At 34.4% G+C, this 25,407-nt stretch overlaps 1 protein-coding gene and 1 long non-coding RNA gene across 14 annotated transcripts in view; one reads left to right on the top strand and one right to left on the bottom strand.

Annotated features, from left to right (window-relative positions):
- The window catches only part of PPP4R4 (protein phosphatase 4 regulatory subunit 4), a 116,989-nt gene that overhangs the window by 24,775 nt on the left and 66,807 nt on the right, over positions 1 to 25,407 (bottom strand). For 8 of the 13 annotated variants that reach the window (XM_078335691.1, XM_078335692.1, XM_035261365.3 and 5 more), the window contains 11 exons: positions 24,412 to 24,519; positions 21,332 to 21,453; positions 17,725 to 17,847; positions 16,511 to 16,680; positions 16,048 to 16,167; positions 13,669 to 13,746; positions 12,714 to 12,797; positions 11,843 to 12,025; positions 8,006 to 8,111; positions 6,393 to 6,540; positions 535 to 679 (listed from right to left, as the gene is read on the bottom strand). In XM_078335691.1, coding sequence (XP_078191817.1) covers positions 535 to 679; positions 6,393 to 6,540; positions 8,006 to 8,111; positions 11,843 to 12,025; positions 12,714 to 12,797; positions 13,669 to 13,746; positions 16,048 to 16,167; positions 16,511 to 16,680; positions 17,725 to 17,847; positions 21,332 to 21,453; positions 24,412 to 24,519 — 1,387 coding nt within the window. Of the gene's footprint in view, positions 1 to 534; positions 680 to 6,392; positions 6,541 to 8,005; positions 8,112 to 11,842; positions 12,026 to 12,713; positions 12,798 to 13,668; positions 13,747 to 16,047; positions 16,168 to 16,510; positions 16,681 to 17,724; positions 17,848 to 21,331; positions 21,454 to 24,411; positions 24,520 to 25,407 lie in introns of those variants that run through there. The other 5 variants (XM_078335687.1, XM_078335690.1, XM_035261364.3 and 2 more) reach the window with 3 other exon arrangements.
- On the top strand, positions 1,015 to 6,201 carry LOC144577465 (uncharacterized). Its single transcript, XR_013521502.1, has 2 exons — positions 1,015 to 1,217; positions 5,854 to 6,201. It is a non-coding gene; the product is annotated as an uncharacterized LOC144577465 (long non-coding RNA).

Here is a 25,407-nt window from a genome sequence, read left to right as displayed (position 1 = left end):
TACAATCTTACATTATTCACAAAGAAATGCACTCAGGGATAGGTAAGAGGTCTCTATTCTAGTCCTCCTGGTTCTGCTACTTACTAATATGATCTCAAGTAGACACAGTATTTCTAGGCATAGAACTTCCATAAAGTCAAACAGACTCCTGAATTAACTCTAAGGGCCCTTCCAGAGATAAGTTTCTATAAAATGTGACTTTCCCAATTTCACCAACAAAGTTTTGCTGGATAATCACTTATAAAGAAAGTCTGATAAATAAAATATGTATTAGTAATTGAACAATGTTTATTGAAAACTTGTGAAACTCTCTCTCATGAGCTTATACTACTGGCAATAAAAATTTAATATCTAGGTGCCCTTTGGAAGAAACTTTCATATCCAGTTGTAGCACATATCAACCAAATCATTTACTAATTCTTACAACTCTAGCAAGGATAAAAACATTTTAATATATTGCTATCCTGTCAAGCTGAAACAGTGAAGCTATGATTCTTACTACCTTCATGCAAAAAGTGAAAGAGTGATACTTACTCTTTTTACAATAGCCAGAACATCTTTATCTTTTTCTTGACACAGGAGTTTTCTCACACACATTTCTAACTGCTGAAGTAGATGCTTATCAGCAGGAATCTTCAGAGTAGATTTCACTTTGGGCAACAAGTAGCAAAGTTTCATTCTACAATAAATAGTATTTACTCTTGAGAGAATTTAATAACTAAGAATAACAGTAACATGAAACAAAGAAAAATCAAGCTTTAGATAGCCCGAGAGTTCATTTATTCATATAAGATATATGTATGGAGTATCTATTATGTGTCAAGCATTCATCATTCTAGATGCTAAGATACAACAGTAAATAAGACCAACATTCTCTTCTCTGCTCTCCTGGAGCTTACATTTTATTATGGGAGCAGAGAAGAGAAAAGAAACAGGTAGAAATCTGTCAGAGTGTTAAGCGCTATGTAGAAAAATAAAGAAGGGAATAAAGGCAAGGGAGTCCCAGAGGCTGGGGATTAATCAGTTTTAAAGCAGGTGGCCAAAGAGGATTGTCAGTGAAGCTTCCACTGAAAAGATGACATTTAAGCAAAGAACTAAAGAAAAGTAGGGAATGAGCCGTGTGAATATCTGGAAAAGAGCATCACAGCAAATATGGAGAGCTTTGCTACTATTGGTCCAAATGAGCAAACAGGCCATTGTGCCTAAACAGAGTGAAGGTGAGACTAGCAGAAGAGCTCAGACTCGTAAGAGGCTTTGAGGGCCACTGTAAGGAAATTGCCTTTTATTTTGAGTATGACAAGAAGCCATTGGTAGGTTGTGAGCATAGGGGTGAAATGATCTGACAATGTTTTACAAGCATCAACTGCCTACTGTGTTGAAATCCGACTGCAGCTGATCCAGGACAGAAGAAGAGAAATAGGAAAAGCCTTTACAATAATTCAGGCAAGAGATGATGGTACACTGAACCAGAGTGTTAGAGTAAAAGGTAGTGAGAAGTAGTTGGATCCTGAATATCTTTTACAAGCAGCAGGATGTGCTGAGGGATTAGAGGTAGAATGATAAAGAGAAGAATTTATTTAAGGTTTTGAGGTTGGAAGATGAAATGGTTATTTCCTGAGATGGGGAAGACTACAGAAAGAGCAAAAGCAGATAAGAAATATGAAAATTTAATTCTGGACACATCAAGTCAGAGATGTCTATCAGATATGCAATGTAAATGCTAAGTGGGCAGTAGGCTCAATAAGTTGGCTGTCCAGGGTAGAGGTCAATGCTGGAGATAAAGTGAGGACTCTTCAGCAAGTAAATGATAAGCCATGAAACGGGAGAGATCACCAAGGTAATGTGTTCAGTTAGAGAAGAAAAGGATAAAGGAACACAGTCTAAGGTGGTCTAAGGCACTACCACAGTCTAGACTGGGATGGGAAAAAAAAGAAAGAGGAGGATGAAGAATGCCTGGAAGGTAAGAGTAAATCCCAGAACCTAAAAAAAAAAAGCCTTTCCAGGAGGAAACAGTTCAGAGGTAATATTCTCCTTTGCTAAGCTAAAAGTCTACTCTTTTTCCAGGGCTGTTTTAGAGAGGGATGCTAGGTGGATATCTATTTTATAGCTACTATATGCATCTATTCATCTGAATGCTCTCCAAATTATTATTTTTTATTTTTAATGCAACCCTTGAGACAACTGAATCCCATTTTTAGAGTTTCCAGAACACTTTCTCAGCTGAATCTTTACTTGAGGATTCTTCATATACAACAAATTTTGCTTCATATTTAACCAAAAAGGGTAAAGAAGCTCCTCCTGTAGCATTTCTAGTACTGTAAATAGTAATAATGGTCTCAATCTCATTCAGAGCTCACCACGGATGCAGCTAAACCTAGTAATGCTTTCTCTAATTAAGGAGCATCAATCCCCCCAAAGAAATTTCATTTCTGGCAGCTGTGGAAAAGGCTTCTCTGAATACCAAGAGTCTTTTTCCAGCTTGATACTGTATAAACTTGATGAGTTTAAATTTTAAACACTAACTTAAGGAAAAACCAAAACACTTAATCTATGCACACTCCATTCTTTATAACCCAAGGCTAGAAGGTCTAGAAAATAGATATTCAGCAGAAGCTACACAAGCCATTGTAGTGATTCATCTCCATGAGACTCCTGGGCCCATGAGATGATCAAATTCTTGAGATTAGGGACCTCACCTTTTGGATAATTTATGTATATTATCTCAGGTATTTGTACCTCAGAATACATAATAAATTAGGAAATAAGGAAATCAATGCACACAGAAGTTTTGTAACTTGGTTAAAGATACACATCTAATATAGACCTGGAATTTCAGCTCAGGGAGTGTGGCTCCAGAAACTGTCCTAATCTACATGATCCTACTACCCTTGGCTGTGACGGCTTTCATTCTATCTGCATATTTTTAAAGCACTGATCAACGGCTTTTATACCCCAAACCAGTGAGCATACAGTGTTGTTGGACCCATTTCTTGGCTGGCAGCTGGCCAGGCAAGAGATTAGGAACCAAGACACACAGTTATACAAGAATCTATTGCCCCACAAATCTCTGAAATTTATAGAGCAATATTTAATTACTCTTCATTTGGTTTTTTAAATTGGCAGATTTCTTTCTCGTAGAGTCAATGTTATGCTCTTAGCCACATTGATCAAAGTAGTGATGATTTCATTTCCTTTCAAATTATTTTTGTCAACTGCTTGATAAGTGACGATACATCACATTGAAAGTTGAGTTTTTAGAATCACAATTTCAATTCACAAAATGTTCATAAAGCTGGATCCATTAGTTGTTTAGGAAGAGCTAAAATCTAAAGAATTACCGAAGGTTCTTTTCTTTTTTCTTCAAGATGAAGTGTTACTCTGTCACCTAGGCTGGAATGCAGTGGCACCATCTTGGCTCACTGTAACCTCTGCCTCCCAGGTTCATGTGATTTTCCTGCTTCAGCTTCCCAAGTAGCTGGGACTACAGGTGTGCGTCATCAAGCCCAGCTCATTTTTGTATTTTTAGTAGAGACGGGGTTTCACCATGTTGGCCAGGCTGGTCTCAAACTCCTGGCCTCAAGTGATCCCACCTGCCTTGGCCTCCCAAAGTGCTAGGATTATAGGCATGAGCCACCACGCCCAGCCCAAAAGGTTCTCTCTCTCTCTCTCTCTCTCTACATATATATATATATACACACACACACACACACACACACACACACACACACACACACTTTAAGTTCTGGGGTACATGAGTAGAATGTGCAGATTTGATCCCCCCACCAGCGACGTTAGGTATTTCTCCTATTATCCCTCCTTAATGCCCCCACCCCCTGCTATCCCTCCCTTAAACCAACAGGCCCTAGTGTGTGAAGTTCCCCTCCCTGTGTCCATGTGTTCTCATTGTTCAACACCCACTTATGAGGGAGAACATGTGGTGTTTGGTTTTCTGGTTTTGGATCAGTTTGCTGAGAATGATGGTTTCCAGCTTCATTCGTGTCCCCGCAAAGGACATGAACTCATCCTTTTTTATGGCTGAATAGTATTCCATGGTGTGTATGTGCCACATTTTCTTTATCCAGTCTATCATTAATGGGCATTTGGGTTGGTTCCAAATCTTTGCTATTGTAAACAGTGCTGCAATGAACGTATGTGTGCATGTGTCTTTATAATACAATGTTTTATAATCCTTTGGGTATATACCCAGTAATGGGATTGCTAGGTCAAATGGCATTTCTATTTCTAGAACCTTGAGGAATCACCACACTGTCTTCCACAATGGTTGAACTAACTTACACTACCAACCACGGTGTAAAAGCATTCCTATTTCTTCACATCCTCTCCAGCATCTGCTGTTCCCTGATTTTTAACGATCACCATTCTAACTGGTGTGAGATGGTATCTCAATGTGGTTTTGATTTGCATTTCTCTAATGACCAGTGATGACGAGTTTTTATATGTTTGTTGGCTGCATAAATGTCTTCTTTTAAAGTGTCTGTTCATATCCCTCACCCACTTTTTGATGGATTGCTTTTTTCTTGTAAGTTTGTTTAAGTTCTTTGTAGATTCTGGTTATTAGCCCTTTGTCAGATGGATAGATTGCAAAAAAATTTTTCCATTCATTGGTTGCCAGTTCAATCTAATGATAGTTTCTTATGCTGTGCAGAAGCTCTTAAGTTTAATTAGATCCCATTTGTCTATTTTGGCTTTTGTTGCCATTGCTTTTGGTGTTTTAATCATGAAGTCCTTGCCTATGCCTATGTCCTGAATGATACTGCCTAGGTTTTCTTCTAGGGTTTTTATGTGGTTAGGTCTTATGTTTAAATCTTTAATCCATCTGGTATTAATTTTTGTATACAATATAAGGAAGGGATCCAGTTTCAGTTTTCTGCATATGGCTGGCCAGTTTTCCCAACACCATTTATTAAATAGGGAATCCTTTCTCCATTGCTTGTTTTTGTCAGGTTTGTCAAAGATCAGATGGTTGTAGATGTGCAGCGTTACTTCTGAGGCCTCTGTTCTGTTCCATGGGTCTACATCTCTGTTTTTGTACCAGTACCATGCTGTTTTGAATGTCAGTAATACATCACCTCTCATTTATAAAGCACAAGAAATATGCACAGAAAACTAAGTCAATGCAGTTGTGTTTTCTATATTTTCTCACATTTAAAATACAAAACAAAAACTTCTATATTTGTTCCCATTAAAAAATGCTCATAAAATTCTTAGGTTGAACTTTTCAGTATCTTTTGACAATTCATTTTTGTACATATCTCAACACCAAGGCTATTAATCTTAGCTAGCTTATTATCTCACCAACTCCTCCTATTAAAAAGTTTTGATGTTTTTACATATTGCCTAAAATTCACATCAGTTGTTTATAAAAGAGGTACATATGCATCTCTCTGATGCATAAAACTAAGTGCCCCTAGTGTATAAAAATTTAGAAAGGAGTTCAAGAGTTTGTCCAGGAAAGCCTTTGGCCAACTGACTCTGATGTTTCTCTTTCCTACAGATTTGAGCTCAAGTTCAAAATGGAGATGCAGGACTTAGAACACAGTAATCTAATGATTGAGGGTTTAAAATTCTTTATCAATTGTACAAAAATAGCTCTTAAGTAATAATGTGCATTTACTTTAATGTTTACTTTAATGTAAACTGAACTTTAATGTCACTTTATAGTTCAGTGATATATATTATATATAAAATATATAGTAAATTATATATTATATATAATATAAAATATATAGTAAATTTTATATTATATATTTTACCACAATAAAAAAAAAGGAAGATGTGCTCATTTGGGGAGAAAGAGGACAAAATATATTTATTCTTTTTTTGCATTTCCAGGCAAGCCATTTTCAGGTCTGTCCATCCAACTCAACAGTTAATCAAATGCAATTAACATTTCAGTGGATTTCAAAAATGTAAGGCAGCTAAACATAGAAGACAAGATGAAGACTTCGAAGCAATACTACTTCTTTGAATAAATGGGCCTCGAAAAACTAACGGATGCTCACCAAGCCAACTTTGAAGCAACAAGGCTACTGACCAACTTTTCTTTAATTTTAATGAAAAATTAATAATATCTACTCCACCTTCTAATCATTGCAATGCATATGCCTAAACAGCCAAAGAAGGTTACCAATCTGGCTTTGACTTACTGCTGCTCTCAACCCAATAAAACAAAAGATCTGAGACAGTGCTGAAAGAGTGTGCTTCCAAGTCTTACTGATACCCATCAATTATGAATACTAACAATTTCAAAGCATGTGTAAATTCTTCACTTAAATTTTTAATTGGCTAAGAAAAAGACTTTGCATATGTTCACTACAGTAGATAAAAATAAATACAATGTTTTCAAATTTTTTCATTGATTGATAACATACCTCACATTTGCTACTGGATCACGTGTCAGTTCAATAGCAGGTAGAAAGAAATATTTACAGAAAAACGATTTGGAAAATATCTCTATAATAAATTCACAAGTATCCAAAAATCGAAGTCTATTCCAGTAACTTTTTCCTTGGCCCAATTCTAGAAACAACAAAAATCATCTTAAGTTAATTTTTCCTACATGAAATTAATGTGACAAAATTAGACACACAAAATTCATAACAAGTTTCTTCATACTCACAATTTGGCTAGCAAGTACAAGAGATAAGAGGAAAAAAATCATTATTATATACCTCAGATTTGTAAATCCCCAAATTGACACCTCAAAAACCATAAAAAAAAATTTGTCAAACATTTCATTCAATTTCATAAGCATTTATTAACTATGGAATGACTACATTTACTACTTTTTATCACCCACTATGTGCTAAGTACTTTACACATATTATCTCATTTAACCCTGAAAAGCAGCCCAAATTGATGCACATATTTCTTCCTCCTAAACATAAGGATACTGAGATTTAGTGAGTTTAAAGTCATACAGCTGGCAGGTGCAGAGCTAGAATTCAAACACAGGTCTGTAAAACTTCAAAGTGTTTTAATAATCAAATTTTCTTCCCTTTGTTTCCTTAAAAATGCTAGATACAGTCATATGTAAACAGTATTATTGATAATAATTGAGATCAATATTAAAAAGGTTTTCTTTTTACATAAACGTTCAAAAATAAAATTCTTAATATTTAAAACCAAACTGAATCTTCTTTCAAAATAAAGCATTCTAAACATGAGGTCTTACCACTGAAAACTGAAAACTGAATTAAAATAAGACTATAAAAAGAAAGATTAAAGTATGCTGAGCATACCTTTTCTTAAATGGAATTTTATAAAAGGAGTCTAATTTTTTGAAAAGTAGTGATCCACACTTAAAATGGTAAACTCCAATAACTAGAAAATCCCATTACCTGCCTATGCTGGATAATATAGATTAGTAAAAACATTAAGACATTATAGGCAAAGCAAATATACAATAATTAACAAACTTACTAAGTATATATGGGTATGTGCAACTATTTCTAGAATCAATACTATAAACCAAAGGGTTCTGCCTTGATTTTAGCTCTTACCAAATCAAAATAAATTTGCATTTGTAAACTGACGTAGTTTCTTAAGGCATTATAAACCAACTAGGCTCATCAAATTCATATTCAAATATACTATCAACTCTATTCAAGGAAAAATCCCAGATTCTGTTAATTATGTTAATATTGAAATAGGACCATAAAATAAATGATTAGATTCATGGATATTCTATTTATATTTTAGTTCCAAATGTTATTTCATCAGAGTAGAAACTGGGCTTTCAATATAAGTAAACATATTTTAATTTCTAAAGTGTAGAAATTCACAAAAGAAAATAGAGTAATTATTTCTTTCATTCATCATAGATCTAATCTTGCCATAAGGATTTCTTAAAAATGAAAATCAACTTATAAAACCCAATATCAACCTAATTATTCACAGCAAAATGACACATAAGTCAAATATAACTAAAGCCAACTAGTTTGTTTACTTTCCTTTTTCGAAATAGTAGATAATGTTTACTTACGTTCAATTAATTTTTGAATGACCTCATGTCTTTGTTCTTGTTTTCGATTATAACGCAGAAAAATGCATAGAGTTCGTGAGGCTGCCTTTTGGACAGGTAAGACATTCTTGAAGAAATAAATAAGGCAGACAGTTACACTAGGCTAATTCTATTCTAGATAATTTGGCCCCACCAAATCAATTTTAAGTTATTGACTAAAAAGAAATGGAAGTGTTCACTGTCTCTCAACTCACTGAACTTCTATCCTTCTGGAAGTATCTTCACAAATTAATGTTAACCACCAGGCAAATCAACTAATAATGATATTACAAAGTTAATTTGGCATAGTCATGTCCAAATCATCCAGATATGACGCTCATTTCCTTGCCATCTCACCTTAAATGATCAAATACATCCCTGTCACCTATTCTTTTAGCTGTTCCCTGGACTTTGTCATTCATTCATCTGACAACATTTGCTAAAACATGCCATGTGTCAGGTATATCACCAAAAATATGCCACTACTAAAATATAAACTTAGGGATCCCATGATCAGGTATGCTCTTCAATCCTTCTGGCTTAATTCTAGCTCTTCATGATACAGATGAAGTTTAGAATTCAAAAGATATCATGTCAATCACTCTTAAAGGTATTTCAAGTCCCTTTGTCCTTTGAATTTCTGTCACACTGCTAAGCAGAACCTTAAGTTAAATAAATACAGCCATTTTTCTTTCCTGGGTTTGGGTTCAAACCATACATTAGAGAAAAATCTCTTAACCAGGTATATTGTGCCCAGTATAAATTCACGTTCATTATCTTGACTTGCATACAAATATAATGTTGAATTACTACAGATCCCAAATATCATAGTGGGAATCCTCAAAATTCAAATAGAATGAAACTATGTTGCTGAGACAGTGTTACCTGCTACCTCCTCTCATATTTTATACAAGCTATTCACATTCTATCCGGTACAATTTGAGAGGGGTTTTTAATCTGTTGAATGTTAAAAGAGGTTATTTCCTATGATTTAGAAAATTTAAGAAATATACATAAGCAGAAACATGACTGGACTTAAGGAAAATGAATTTTTGATAAATGGCAAACAAAATAAAAGCATGTTATTCTTTCCTTTCATTTTGTATTTACTGATAAAATTTCAAATACATATACACTAGTCATATGAAAATATGTACATTTTGTATCTCATATAAAATAGATATTATATATAGTTTATGCCATAAGGTATTCTTTTGGGCCCAAAGTCAAAGATAAATGTAATCAGGTCAAAAGCCTGAAAAGCCAGCTTAAAGAAGTTGTGACAATTTGTACACAAAAAATAACTGCAATGACATTATTTTATCTAAAAGAGTCGAAATTAAAAACAAAGTACTCTTGTCACCATTAAAAATAGCTACTGCATCAAATCCTAGCTCTGAAAATTGATAATTAGAGGAAAAATATTAAGAATTCATCCTGTCTTTACATTAGTAAATGTAGCTCAAGGTCATCAAATAACCAATGAGGACAAAGGAATGTACTTCTTCACAGAATGCCACCATCAAAAATGTATAAGAAATGATGGAATTTTAAAATTATTTTGCAAGTTACAATGAAATCACTGATTCAAGTAAGGATAATCAATAGACTCTAAAACTAATAGGTAAAAGGCTGACAGGAAAATTGGGTATTCAGAGGGCTGAAGTAGCAGCTGAAGATTGAGTTGACTATTCAGGCTCTTTTTTGGTCCCATATAAATTTTAGAATAATTTTTCTAATTCTGTAAAAAATTACACTTGTAGTTTGATATGAATGTGTTGAATCTGTAATTGCTTTGGGCAATATGGCCATTTCAACAATATTGATTCTTCCAATCCATAAGCATGGAATGTTTTCCCATTTGTTTATGTCATCTATGATTTCTTTCAGCCATGTTTTATAGTTTCCCTTCTAGAGATCTTTCACCTCTTTGGTTAGATGTGTTACTGGATTTTTTTGGTGTGTGGCTATTATAATTGTGATTGCATTCTTGATTTGGCTCACAACTTGATCATTATTGATGTTCAGAAATGCTACTGATTTTTGTACATTGGTTTTGTAACCTGAAACTTTACTGAAGTGGTTTATCAGGTCTAGGAGCCTTTTGACAGGATCTTTAGGGTTTTCTAGGTATAGAATCTATCATCAGCAAAGAGTGATCATTTGACTTCCTCTTTTCCCATGTGGATGCCTTTAATTTCTTTCTTTTGGCTGACTGCTCTGGCTAGGACTTCTGGTACTATGTTTAATAGGAGTGGTGTGAGTGGGCATCCTTGTCTTGTTCCAATTCTCAAGAGGACAGCTTCCAGCTTTTGCCCAATCAGTATCATATTGGCTGTGGGTTTGTCATAGATGGCTCTTATTATTTTGAGGTATGTTCTTTCAACACCTTCTTTGTTGAAGGTTTCTAACACAAAGAGATGATGGACTTTATCAAAAGCCTTTTCTGCAACTATTGAAATGACCATATAATTTTTGCTTTTAATCCTGTTTATGTGATCAATAACATTTATTGATTTGCTTACATTGCACTAACCTTGCATTGCAGGAATGAAGCACACTTGACTGTGATGAATTAACATTTTGATGTGCTAGAGGATTTGGTTCGCTAGTATTTTCTTGAGGATATTTATGTGAATGTTCATCGGGAATACTGCCTTGTAGTTTTCTTTTTTGTGTTGTGTTTTTGCCAGATTTTGGTATTAGGATGATGGTGGCTTTATAGAATTAAACAGGAACCCCTCCTCCTCAATTTTTTTTGAATAGTTTCAGTAGAACTGATAACAGTTCAGAACAGATTGCAGGGTATGTCTGTCTGCTGGAAGTCTGGCAGTGCAGTAGGTCAAGGGTAGAAGATCCCTGGGCAGGGCAAGTCAGGGAAGGGCAGGGCACTGCCCTGGTTGTACCACTGGTATACAACCAGGTAGGTGCGCCCAGTAGATGGGTGTGGGGCTCACCCAGCTTGAACTCCCCCAACCTGGAATCTGCCCCAGGGGCAGGCCTGACCAGCTGGGCTTGTCCTAAGCCTTCCTCTGCCCAGATCGCTGAACCATAGAATGTTTCTATATTTCAAAAAAATGGCAATAGGATTTCATATTAAATGCAGAGTAAATTATGAGTTAAATAATCCCCCCATAAATTTCTGTGAAAAAAAGTAGACAACTAACTTTGTGAGGAGGCTTGACTACCACCTGGTTTTAAGGGAGGAGTCTTTTTTTTTTCTGTTAACTCTAATTATAAGGTTATCAATAGGTTATTGATAAGGTTATTATAAGCTTTCTCTGTTCCATAGCCATACTTTAGTTACTATAAAAGTAACCAAACTAATACTAGGAAGCTTAAAGGGTGCCTTGGCAAAACAGATAGCTGGGGTCAGACACTAAGGTTATAGATACATCAGAGGTGCACATCAGAACAGAAGGTCCTCTGCAGTTAAAGTCACTAAGTCTTGTCAACAACCCTCTTAAGAATGCAACTATCTTGCATGTTCTGCACATGTATCCCAAAACCTAAACTGCAATAAAAAAAAAAAAAAGAACTATTTCAAGTTTGAAGTGAGTCTACACAGTTGTTGGCAGTATATCAATAAAGCGTAGGTGAAAGTGCCACCTGGTCATTCCTCTCTCCAGCTCGAGAAAAGATTCTCAGAGGGAGACTTAGTTGGGTAGCAAAGGGAAACCTGAAATTCCTCCTCTGGACCTGGGAAGGTGACATCCTCCTAGGAAGAATGGAATGAACTGAGTTTGTTCCAGAATGAACTAAGTAATTCCAGAATCAACCATGAGTTCAAAAGAATAAGATGAAAGGTACTGAGCTCACATTTGTCATCATGATTGTGAACATTCTTTGTAAGAAACGATAATAAATCTGATCACTTGATATGACATGTGGCAGGCAGGCGTATTTCTGAAGTAGCTTTTCATGAGTTCTCCATTTTAAAGAGGCTGCAGCTCGCTGTTCAGCAGCTGTGAGGGCTGGAATCAAGTCAGGCAAAGAAGATAACTGAAAAATGAAACACATCAAAAGAATCAATTACAAATAAATAAATAAATTGCAGCACTAAGTAAAATTACTCAGTCTTACAAGACATTGGGGAGGGGAATATGCCTGCTCATTTCAGAGTTTAGGAGACATCTTAACTGTCACAAGGAGAAAATTATCTGACTAAATCAAAACTTTTAAAAGAAATACTTCAGTAAAATGTATGATTCCTGGGAATCAAATTTTGAAATAAAAACTACAACTCATTCTTCCTGTCAGATTATAGCAATTCTTCTAACTACAGTACAATGTATTACATATTATTATTGTCAACAAGCTTTGACCTCCTAAACTCCTATCCTTTTCTTAGGTTACACAGAGGCTTAAAAAATAATAATAAAGAATAAATTTCTACCCTTCTGCCCTCACTATTTGTTATTCTTGGAATAATCATTAATACTAATGAAAAATGAAAATATAAACATAAACTCCAAATACAATAAGTAACAATCACAGTAATTTTAAATTATTAATGTAAGAAAGATAAAGGAAATTCAAGCTGTTCAAACTCTAACAGGCTTTTACTGACCAACTGCTATGTGGCGTGCACTACTTTACATGTTTTCCAAACATTCCCTCATTGACGCCTAACACCCTGTAGAGTAGGATATTTACAAAGCTTAGAATGTTTCTGAAAGATTAAATTTACCTTATTTTCTTGAACACTGCTTTCTCCCCCGGTAGACATAAGTTCCAAGATTTCTGGAAGATGATCTATAAGAGCATCTAGTACCTTTTAACAGAGATATTGATTACTGTTATAGTGATTACTATGTTTTTTCTAGATTAGCTAATTCCACATGTCAATTTCTATATAGCAATTCCCAAACAACATTTGGGGGATTTCTATTTTCTTACTCTACCATCTTTGTGCTGAAAAGTCTTAGAAACATGATCAACTGCCTTGGCCAATCTTTGAAAAGAGATTAGTGTACCTGCCTCTTGACATTGTTCAAATAGTTTAAATCTGAGATAGCTGCTTCTACAAAACTAACATGTTCAAAAACTGTCGCCAAAATTTGACAGGTGGTTTAAATCAGATAATATTGTCAATGATATCAAAATATTTATGAGTTGAGCTTTGGCAAATTAACAGTCATTTAGTTGAATGGACTACCTAAATACAGCATCAAAATAAAGTATTTCAAAGTCTTCATAAGTATATACTAAGGGGTAAAATACTACACAAACAATGGCAAGAGCAAAAAACAGTTATTAGAATTCAATATATAATTACAATTGAATAAAATAAAAACCTTTATATAGAAAAGAAGATTCATATAAAAAGAAAAAAACAAATAGTAACAGTAATTGGAATTAAAGGTATTCTTTTGTCTGGTTTTTCTTTTTTTGGCACTTCCTAAACTTTTCTTAATAAGCTAATATATATATACTAAGTTTTAAAACTGAACATATTTTAAAACCTAATTTTTTTAAGATCTTCCCAATATCCAGTTTATGACACAGTGGTACATCAATTTGAAGCTTCTGGGGCTAGTTAGCTTAAAGAGTTCACACAATTCCAAGAAGTAGGGAAGAAAAGGCATTAGTATATCTGGACCAAACATAAAAGAATTAAAAACCAAAGAGTAAGAAAATATTACCTCTAGTGATTCATCTTGTAATAATGTTATTAGTTCTTTATGTATTAAATATACTCCAGAATTCAGAAGTTTAGACACCTAAAATATAGCAATAAAGTCTCTCAGATTTGAGACTACTAGACAGATAGAGGTTACAATAGTAATTTAAAAAAAATACATCCTTATATTTCTTCTAAAATAAAGCCATGTTACAACACAAATAAAAAATCAGTTTCTATAAAAATTAGTGATGCAAATATAACCAGCTTTCTAGTCTGCCTCATAACATGCTGAAGTGTGTGGAAATATGAGCACACATGGGGTGAGGAAATACAAAAGAATGAGATTTACCAGAGTCATAACTTTCACATCAACAGTAATAACAAACCCATAAGGGCCTCTCGTTCACATTTTAAAGTCTTAGAGCAGCCAACAGGGTCTTAAAGGATATCCTAGGCATACAAGTATACATACCAGTTCAGAACTTCCCACAGAGTAATTTCTACTGAAGGCCTACAGTGATATTGGGGTAACAGTAACTCCTAAGAAAGCAAACCAACTTTCCTTTTCCCCGTCAAATACTTAAATCAGCATGAGAGGAGTCAGGAAAGTCCAGAATAGTACAGTTCCCCTTGTAGACAGTATTTTTTTTTCTCCAGATAAACTCAGAGCCCACAATGTTGGATTTACCAGTTTCTACTTCATCTTATTCTTTTTAAAACACACTTGGCTTGAGTAAAGTTTTATTTGAAAAAAAAAAAATAGTCCCTGGATAAAGAAGGGGCTTTAACATTCTTTGCTCTAACAGGATTGTTTTTGACTTGAAAATATTTCCAAAATATTATTATTCTGAAAAATAAGAACAAAGAATATAGTAAAGCAATTATCAGAATCTAGCATTAACACCGTTAGAAAAATTTTAATCTGCCAGTAGATTTTCATTACTTAAAAAAAAAAAAAAAAAAAAAACTTACACTAGCCCTTCATTTCATGGAGGGGCACATCATTCTTACCCTACCTAGATGCAATGATTGTTGCAGAATATGGAAACTAGCTGCCCAATCAATGATTATCAAACTTACTTCCACCAGTGAAACATTTTTGTATACACATGTATATTTCCATGTTTAATTATATGGTGCTATCATGTCCACTATAAAACATAAATAAAATTAAATATTAAAGTGATGAGAAAAACAAACATAAATAGACTAAAAGTGTATAAATACTGCATTCTCAGACTCCAATCTTGTACAACCCTCTCTGGAGACCAATGATCTAACAAGTACATGTGGACATGGCAATCAAGCCTAAATGATCGTTTAATGCATCTTCGAGGTGAATATTCTACTCAGCTGAACAGTGCCCTCTGCCCTCTCCTCCAAAAGCAGTGTTCTACAGGTGTATTTTACAAAGATGATACAATTGTGCAGCACTGAAATTATTTTAACTAATTATACTTTAAAGGGAAGATGTCCAAGATTTTGTACAATGCATATATATTTCATTCATACCAGAAAAAGTGTTCTTTTTAAAAAGCAAAACTATCACCCAATAGCCAAAAAATAATCTAAGCAACATTTGTAATGATGCTATGGATGGATATCCTACACAGTTGCAGCTAATCAAAGTGTTCTGACACAGGAACACAGTGCAAGGAAGGAGGTGAAATATTCTCACTAAGAATAAGAATTTATTATACCACTTAATAAAGAAAGGAAATATCTTAATATACTACTTATCCAGAGGTTTTTAATGTGTCAGTTTAGAAGTTGAAAGTTATAGCTTACCCATATTTACTGCAACCATGGCTTAGGTTCACTTCTTGCTAGCCAAGAAACATGCCCCAAATTTCAACTTCAAGGATTAAAATATTAGTTACATTCATCATAAAAGTTTAAATTTACTTTTGTTCTTACCTTGTGGAGAGTCGTAATAGCAGAATCTGAAAGCCACGCTCATGAAACACCATCCATTTTTAGTAAAAAATAATTAATGTGTCTCAACTTTCTATTGGTTCTCAACCGCTTAAGTTTAGATGCAAAGTTAACTGTAAATATTATAAAGCCTATGAAAACTGCTTTTACTTCAAAATTTGCATCACCCATATCTACCAAAATGTCTGGCTTAAAGTAAAGCACTTGGTATAGATATGGTGAATAAATGGATTCATAAAAAAATACACAAATATAATGTATTTATGGAAATGGATCCTGTAAACACACTCAAAAAGAATTATGGAAATTTTTAAACAAGATTTAAGACTAGAACATAAAAGAGATATGCAGTCTATATCTTATAATCTATAAACACAAGTGTAAAAAATATCAAAAAAAAATCATCTAATACATAGGTAGAATTAACAACAAATGTAAAGTGATATCAAGTCTTCAGACTTACTTCATAAAAGCAAATAGCAATAGTGTATCTGACTGGTACTTCAGGGTCATGACAAAGGCAGAAGAATGTAGAATAGAGTTCCAAGTGGAAGTTTTTAGGATCAACAAAAACAATCATGGCCTGGTGGAGGTGGAAGGGAGGAGATGAGTGGGAAGGAAAGAAAAACATGCATCAATACCTAATATTATAATTGTTTCACTTAAATTGAAATCATGTTCTCTGAATTGTAATTTGATTAGAAACCATATTTGGAAGATCCAAATATGTGTGTATCATTCTGATTTGTCCACAAAGATATAAATTTCACAAATATTTAATCTGTGTGTACTATGTTGCAATACTCTGTATGTATTACACATAATACTAAGCAGCAAGTGTCAAATATGGCAATATTTTGACATCCATTCACATATTTTAAAGTTATAATAAAAATCCTCAATAAATATAAGTGTATATTTATTACCGGAAAGTTATAAGCACAGTTCTTCCGTACTGAAATATATTTCTTCTCCTGCTCTAGGATTTGGGGTGGAATCTGGTTCTCACTGTGTCCATTTTCTTGTTGCAAACCCAATGTACAAAGTTTCTTATAAAATTCCAAAAATCTCAAGTGCTGATCTGGAGTAAAAATTCCTAAAACAAATATAAAAACCTTTGCTCAATGTTTCAATTAAAAACAAAATTTTAAAAGGGCAAATCAAAGTACAATAAAAATATAATTGGAGCAAAATACTTAAATAAGTGGTTGCAGATAGTTCATAAATAAAAGAAACATGAAAAGAGTAACTGTTAGGAATCTAACAGATCACATTATTTTACCTCATGTTAATTTTGGTAATATTTTAATTTCAAAAGCATAACTTATATAATGCAGGAACTATGTCTGCATTAATTGCTGCAGCATGTACCATACTGTAGGCCACTAAAAAGTCACTAATAATAATATTGTGGCTATTTATACAACTGCCATTTTCTTACAATAAATGTTCTATAATTGCTGGCAGAAAAGGTGTGTCAGTGTGTGTGTGTGTGTGTGTGTGTGTGTGTGTGTGTGTGTATTTCTCTCTCTCTCTCTCTCTCTCTCTTTGCAGGAAAGGAGCTTAAAAATTGAATCTGAAAGACAGCAAAGTAGACTCAAAATATATTTAATCAATGGAATGTTTCCATAGTCATTAACTATCTCAAGAAGCTAGAAACTGATGATATATTGTTATGAGTTCATTATTACATAGTCTATCTCACATTGATATAGTAAGCTAAGAACTAAGTAATGAGTTCAAAATGCCAAGAGTTATGGTATTATTCCACATCCCAAGCTGAACTTCTCACATGATATAAATTATTCAATAAATGATTAATAAGTGTATACTTACTATGTACCAATAGTTAATAAGCCTGAGCTTCTATTATCACATACCAAATAAAATATAAGTATTCATATATTTAATGAACTATGCTTACTTTATTGTCATTGTTTTTTCAAATATATTCTATTGGTGAAAAAGTCATTCCTAAATGTGTTCTAAATGATGCTATCAAAATTCTAAGATCTCATAAGATTTTTATATACTTAAAAGGTAGGCTTTACAATTAACTGAAGAGCCAAAGTTAAATGACTAAGATAGAACAAAAGGGAAAAATTATCTACAGTCTTGAAAGTCTTAGAATATATCATACCATATAGTCCATGACATAGTTTTCCTAAATGGAAAGATAAAGAAATAAGAATTGATTCATCTGCTTTGAAAGATTTTTCACAAAATGATTTCACTAATGGAAGTATAGTTTGACTTCTGTCATCTGGAAAACAAAACAAAATAATAAATACTTTAATTCAGATGCCCACACTGCACATGTGGAAACTAATACACACACATATTCCAGAAAGAAAAATTACTACGTTAGCCTAGTTTGTAGTAATAGAAAATACCTGAAAGCAATGATGATGGAGGTGGGTGGTGAAAAAGGGTTAAGAGGAAGCTTGAAATGATTGAAAACTTTAATGTCAGGTTAAGGGGTTTGGACTTCATACGGCAGGCCATTGGGAACAGAAAAGAAAGTGTGATTATGAATTAAAAAGCTAAGATGATTGAGGGTTTGAGTCTGAATAACTAAAAGAATTCTAACACCATTGGCATAAATAAATAGTAAGCAAAGAAAACTTTTCTTATTCTCTTTCACACACATCTCAGACCATGATGCAGCCCATTTTATCATTTCATTTTTTACTAAAACTACATTAGCTTATAATATTGTGCTATGTATTGAATTTCATCACTTTTACTTCTTAGCTGATGCTTCTTGAAAAAGTTAATTGATTCTCTGAATACATCTGCTTAGGTCACAAGCATCTATCTGACATATTGGCAATATTTAAGTCTCAGTTCTAAATACTCTCCAAATTTCTCACAGTTTTCTTAAATTTCAGAAATGAATCACTTATTGTCTGGAAATACAAATTAAAATGCTGTAACAGGCTTACGAGTATTATTACTACTATTACTCTTATCCCTATATTTCAGCACCTATCTACTATTTTTGTTAAATGACATTCATCCAACACATTGTTATTTCTTACAGAACAAGCACTGTTACTAAGTAGGAGTAGAAATATGAATAATACATGATCTCTGATTTTGAGAAATGTAAAACAGCAAAAAAGCCAAACACAAAAAATATAAGACGATATGATCACTGTCTTAATAGTTGGTATAAGGCAGGGATCTATAAACTTTTTTTATATTTGTTCTAGGTTTTGCAGGCTCTGTCCCAACTACTTAGCTCTGTTCTTGTATCACAAAAACATATATGCCTGTTCACAGACAATATATGAACAAATAAGTATGGCTCTGTTCCAATAAACTTTTATTCAAAAAAAACAGGGAGCAGGCCAGATTTGGTCTAAAGGCCATAGTTTGCCAATCCCTGCTTTAAGAGATTTAGAAAAATGTCAGGGAGGAAACTGTATTGGAACTGGGAACTAAGGGAGCAGAAGATGGCTAGGAGAAAAATAGAGGGAAGGAAAGAATAGGGAAAGAAAAAGTACTAGAAAATACTAGAGGTGTGAAAGAATCTGGTATGCTAAGCAAGTGGGACTGAAGCATCAGACACAAGAGGAGTGGAAAAGAATGGTAGGAAATAAAGCCCCAAACACAGGTGAGATCCAGCTCCGTGATAAATGGGTGTGGGCAGGAAAAGGGAAAAGATCAAAGATGATGGCAAGGTTCTAGTTTGGAGATTGGGGATGCCCCATTATTAGAGGAAAAAAGATTTATTCATTCACTTATCATGTATTGCAGTTTTACTCCTCTGGTTTGTCATATCGTCTAAATGACTGTTCTCCAAAATCCAAACACAATTATTGTCCACATTGCAATAATCTTTAAGAGGCTTCCTAGAGTTCAGATAAAATGCTGATAATCCAAGTAAATGTAATACTACAATTACACAATTGAATTCTGCACCTAAGTACTTGACATTTACCCCTCTAAATTTGACTTTCTCAAAATGGTTAATGTTTACTGATAACTAATGACAGCATTAGTCAAGAGTCTAGTCATACATTGAGTAGAGCAGTTACTCTACTCTCTTTGTGACATGATTTGCATAACAGTAATGAATATCTCTTTACCCTCTCCCACTCAAACACCCCATCCCAAATTTCTCCCCCAATGGGCATAAGATTTCTGGCATTAAAATGTTATTAAGGAGAGGAAACTCATGTAGACCGTATCTCAGGATCTGTCTTCATGTCAATTAGGTGAAAAAGATAAGGCTAAATTCTTAATCCTATACACACACAAGTCAGTTAAGTTTTGATGGGTGAAAAGAGAAACTGAATATGTAACAACACTGTATGCCATGTAGTACAGTTTTAATATGGTCCGTCCCCACCAAAATGCCTGTCAAGGCTTGGCCCCAGTGCAACAATATTGGAAGGTGGAATCTTTAAGAGGTGGGGCCACATGGGTCCACCCACTGGCTCCACCCTCCTGGGTTGACTGATGAAGTTCCTGTGGTATGAAGTGAGCTCTCCTTCACAAGGGACTAGATTAGCTCTCGTGGGACTGGGTTAGCTCTCTGAAGAGTAGGTTGTTATAAAGCAGGTAAGCCTCTTTTGTCCCTTCTCCCTTTTTCAGGCCTGCTTCCCCTTCCATTTCTCTGCCACATTATGAGGCACCATGAGGCCCTCATAAGAAACAGAATAGATGGGGCCACCTAATCTTAAACTTCCCAGCCTGAGAAGACATTTATGCAGCCAACATACATATGAAAAAAAAAAAAAACTCATCATCACTGGTCATTAGAGAAATGCAAAATGCAAATCAAAACCACATTGAGATACCATCTCACGCCAGTTAGAATGGCGATCATTAAACGATCTGGAGACAACAGATGCTGGAGAGGATGTGGAGAAACAGAAACACTTTTACACTGTTGGTGAGAGTGTATAAATTAGCTCAACCATTGTGGAAGGCAGTGTGGCAATTCCTCAAGGATATAGAAATAGAAATATCATTTGACTCAGCAATTCCATTACTGGGTATATACTCAAAGGATTATAAACCATTCTATTATAAAGACACATGTACATCTATGTTTACTGTGGCATTGTTCACAACAGCAGAGACTTGGAACCAACCCAAATGTCCATCAATGATAGACTGGACAAATGTGGCACATATTCACCATGGAATACTATGCAGCCTTTAAAAAGGATGAATTCATGTCCTTTCCAGGGACATGTTCTCACTCATAAGTGGGTGTTGAACAATGAGAACACATGGACACACAGAGGGAAACATCACACCCCAGGACCTGACTGGGAGTAGGGGGTTAGGGGAGAGATAGCAGCGGGTAGGGGGACTGGGGAGGGATAGCATTAGGAGAAATAACTAAGTAGATGATGGGGTGATGGATGCAGCAAACCTCCATGGCACGTGTATACCGATGTAACAAACCTGCATGTTCTGCACATGTACCCCAGAACTTAAAGTATAATAAATAATTTTTTTAAATGTGAGCCAAAATAAATTTCTTTATAAATTACCCAGTCTCAAGTATTCTGTTATAGCAACACAAAATGGACTATGACACCATGAGGGTAAAAGTGAAAGCCAAGAAGACACCAAAACAGAATGAATCATAAAAAGAGAGAGAGGAAGGGAGGCTTAACATGAAACTTAATGTAAGAAATTCTATATCGACTTTTATTCCTTATTAGTGATTAAAACATATGAAAAAACACTGTTTTCAGAAGCAAAGATGTATTCACATGATTTACCTGTATCAAATGTGTCAAGCAGATTAACCAAAGTTTCAAAAGCTGCAAGTCGTACACTGCTGCCTTCATCCCTAGAAAGTTCTATTAATTCAGGGAGCACCACACTTTTTGTAAGTTCTGTCCTGCACAATAAGCAATAAAAGAAAATAAATCAAATCAATAAATGTGTAGCAAGAACTTACTAAAAACCAGTGACTGGGCTATTTGCTGCAGAAAATACGAAAAATCATAAAGATACTATTTCTGCTCTCCAGTAGCTTTCAGTCTTATTGAGAAAGCATACCATACACTTAAGAAAGATTAATAGTAATTTCGTAATGATTTAAATCAATCCCACTCTCCCCAGAATGATACTGTTACCTACAGAGATCTTAATAACTAAAAGTTTATATTAAACTTTATAAATTATAATATGGTTTTCCATTTTAATCAGTTTCAGCAAATTATCTGGACTACTTAGAAAAACTTCAGTTTCAGCAAATTATCTGGACTACTTAGAAAAACTTATCAGTACTAACTGCAGAAACCCAAATAATATAATTTTATCTAGATTTCAGGGTATAAATTATTTTTCCATTCACCTATTATATGACATTAAGTAACTAATTTCTATATACATGATGATATATGGCTCTAGATGGTATACCTCAAAGAATGAAACACAACATAAATGCTTTTAGGGAGTATATAATATTTATAATACAATCATAAATAGTTATTATTCAACAGTTTGTTTCTGCTTATTCCTCATAATAAGGTGTCACTGTAATGACAAACACTCTGATAAAGGAGAGTCTTATTATGTGATTAGCTTTCTTGGATACAAGATGGAAAATGGCATCAATCATAGTTGACAGACGATGTTGATAAGAGTCCAAGAAAGTTATTAAGAGCTGTAGAAAACTTTTTAAAAATTCAGGGCAAAGCTCAAACACTCTAAGACAATGCTGTCAAGTAAAACTTTCTGCAATGATGGAAATGTTTATCACTGACTCTTCAATAGGGTAGCCACATGTGGCTATCGAGCATTTTTTAAAATAAGTTTATTATGAATGAGGAACTAAAGATTTAATTTTCTTTTATTTTCCTTACTTTAAACTTAAATAGTCACTTGTGACTGGGGCTACCATATTAGACAGCACAGCACAAAGACAAGGGCTTGACCAATTGAACAGCAAAAAAAAAAAAAAAGATATGTTTCTAAGAGATTGATCTAGATCATATAGATACAAATGTTAATATTATCAGTAGTTTACAAACATTCAGCAAACATAGGATGCAGATAGAGGAAGTAAGAGAGTAAAACATGACAGAACATATCCAAAGGTCATAAAAATTTATTTCATATAAATTTTGCTCAGAATATATTTGTATACCTAGCCGGGCACGGTGGCTCACACCTGTAATCCTAGCACTTAGGTAGGCTGAGGCGGGTGGATCACAAGGTCAAGAGATTGAGACCATCCTGGTCAACATGGTGAAACCCCGTCTCTACCAAAAAGAAATACAAAAAATTAGCTGGGCATGGTGGCGCGTGCCTGTACTTCCAGCTACTCAGGAGGCTGAGGCAGGAGAATTGCCTGAACCCAGGAGGCGGAGGTTGCGGTGAGCCGAGACCACGCCATTGCACTCCAGCCTAGGTAACAAGAACGAAACTCCGTCTCAAAAAAAAAAAAAAAAGAATATATTTGTATACCTACTGAAATCCTTGAATTTATAAACAACAAAAGAAAATAGTTTAAGATAAATAATTTCATCTCTATAGTAAAAGTTATTTTCATTCAATCTTTAAACAGAGTTCTCTTTTTTCAAAAACACATTATAGTGATGCAAATTCAACTTAGTTATCTCTGGGAATTAAAAATGAAAATAATCATAACAAATAACTCTTTCATTAATTGTGTTAAACTTCCAACACAACACTTAAATTCTATTTAGTAAGAGTGGAAACGGGACAGATCATACCACCATACCCTGTGTGACAATCTTCCATAGCCTGTGTGACATTCTACCATACCCTGTGTGACATTCTAGAGCCTTTTTGGAGCCTTAAATATTGGCCCAGATTTTTTAAAAACTAACAAAGGTACAAATGACCACAATCTGATTGTCATAGCTTGTGAAACAAAGAACCAGATGAAATCAGTGCAACTTATATTAAAAATGAGAGGTTCCAATGGTTTTTGTACCAATTTTGAATCTTCTTTTTAAAAGAAAAGATTTCCCAAGAAAGTTTTTATATAGGACTCCCTTTAATATCATACTTATAAGATTGAAATGAGATCAATTTTTATGGGTGAGGAGATTGGCTGCTATGCCTCTCCTGGAGCTTCATGCACCCATAGAGGAAGGAGAGCAACAAAACAAACACTGGAAGCCTCAAGCTGCACAGGAGATAGAGAAAGGCTTCCATTAGAGTGTAGTCGGCCTTCCACTTCTGCAGGTTCTGCATTTGTGGATTTAACCAATCATTAATAGAAAAGATTCAGAAAAAAAAAAATTCTTCTTTACTGAACCTACAGATTTTTTTCTTGTCATTATCCCCTAAACAACACAGCATAACTATTTATATAGCATTTATATTGTATTAGGTATTAGTGTCTAGAGATGATTTTAAACATGTGGAAGGATATAAGCAAGTCATATGGAAAAACTACACTCTTTTGTATCAGAGACTTGAGCATCCTCAGATTTTGGTATCCAAAAGAGGTCCTGGAACCAATCCCCCAAGGATATAGAGGGATAACTGCAAGCCCATCTGAAATGACCCAATAATATAGTCAAAGAATCGTCAGTCAAAAGAAACGCTACAACCATATTCCAAATATGGTTTATACTGGGATATCTTTTCTTTCCCGAATCTAGGTTTCTGGAATGATAACTAAGCAACTAAGGTGAGAAGAAAAGAAATTAATATTAATCTCAAATGCCTACCACCATGCAAGCACATTCCTCTTTATGCCTTTTAATTCAGACATAAAAGATGTACTTGTTATGCTCATTTTTAAAGATAATATAAAATATAGGCTTTCAATGGCATGCTCTCATAGGAATGGCATAGGATTTCAAAGTATACCTACCCAATGCCCTGAGCTATATTTTCTAATTGCCGACACATACAAGATCGAACTTCATATTCTACATCTTGACAGAGTGATTTTACCAGAGGTAGTATTTCTCGTTTAATGCTGAGAGTGGGCAGAAAAGAAACATGCAAATGAATATTTCAGAAAAATATTCTCAAACAATTATTAAAATCTTAACTCACCTTAATAACAAATGTACTTTAATAGAAAAAAATCGTTTACAATGTATTTTACATATGTTATTAAATTTGGATGTTATTAGCCACTTATAAATTATGTATATCACAGAGTCTTTTTAAAATAATGGTTAACTTTGGATTGGTTGAAATGTCCATAGCTGAGATAAAAGGCTGTAGCAGTAGAATATCTGAGCCTGGCAACCACCAGCCAAAATATTCTTCACCTTTACTCTTCTATTACAATTATACAACATTCCATTCTTTTCATTTGGTATTTAATAAGTGGGCAAGAAGTAGCATATAAATTATAAACATGCTCCATAAACCTCAAAATAAGTTAAATTATTCAAAACAACAAATTCATAACAATAGTGCAAAAAAGCAGAAATTCTATCTTTATGCTGTTTGCCAATTTCAAAAGTCAATAAGATAATGCCATTTTTTCCTCAAAACTACTTTTGGTATGAGACAGGGAAGACTAGGGACGTAGGAAAAAAGTTAACCTTATCAGTTTTGAAAAGTCATGAGATTGAGAAGAAAGGCCTCGGCCGGGCGCGGTGGCTCAAGCCTGTAATCCCAGCACTTTGGGAGGCCGAGGCGGGTGGATCATGAGGTCAAGAGATCGAGACCATCTTGGTCAACATGGTGAGACCCCATCTCTACTAAAAATACAAAAAATTAGCTGGGCATGGTGGCGCGTGCCTGTAATCCCAGCTACTCAGGAGGCTGAGGCAGGAGAATTGCCTAAACCCTGGAGGCGGAGGCTGCGGTGAGCCGAGATGGCGCCATTGCACTCCAGCCTGGGTCACAA

Source organism: Callithrix jacchus, chromosome 8, assembly GCF_049354715.1.
Source record: "Callithrix jacchus isolate 240 chromosome 8, calJac240_pri, whole genome shotgun sequence".
In the NCBI taxonomy this organism is placed as follows: Eukaryota; Metazoa; Chordata; class Mammalia; order Primates; family Cebidae; genus Callithrix; species Callithrix jacchus.
This window is presented reverse-complemented; position numbering and strand designations above follow the sequence as displayed.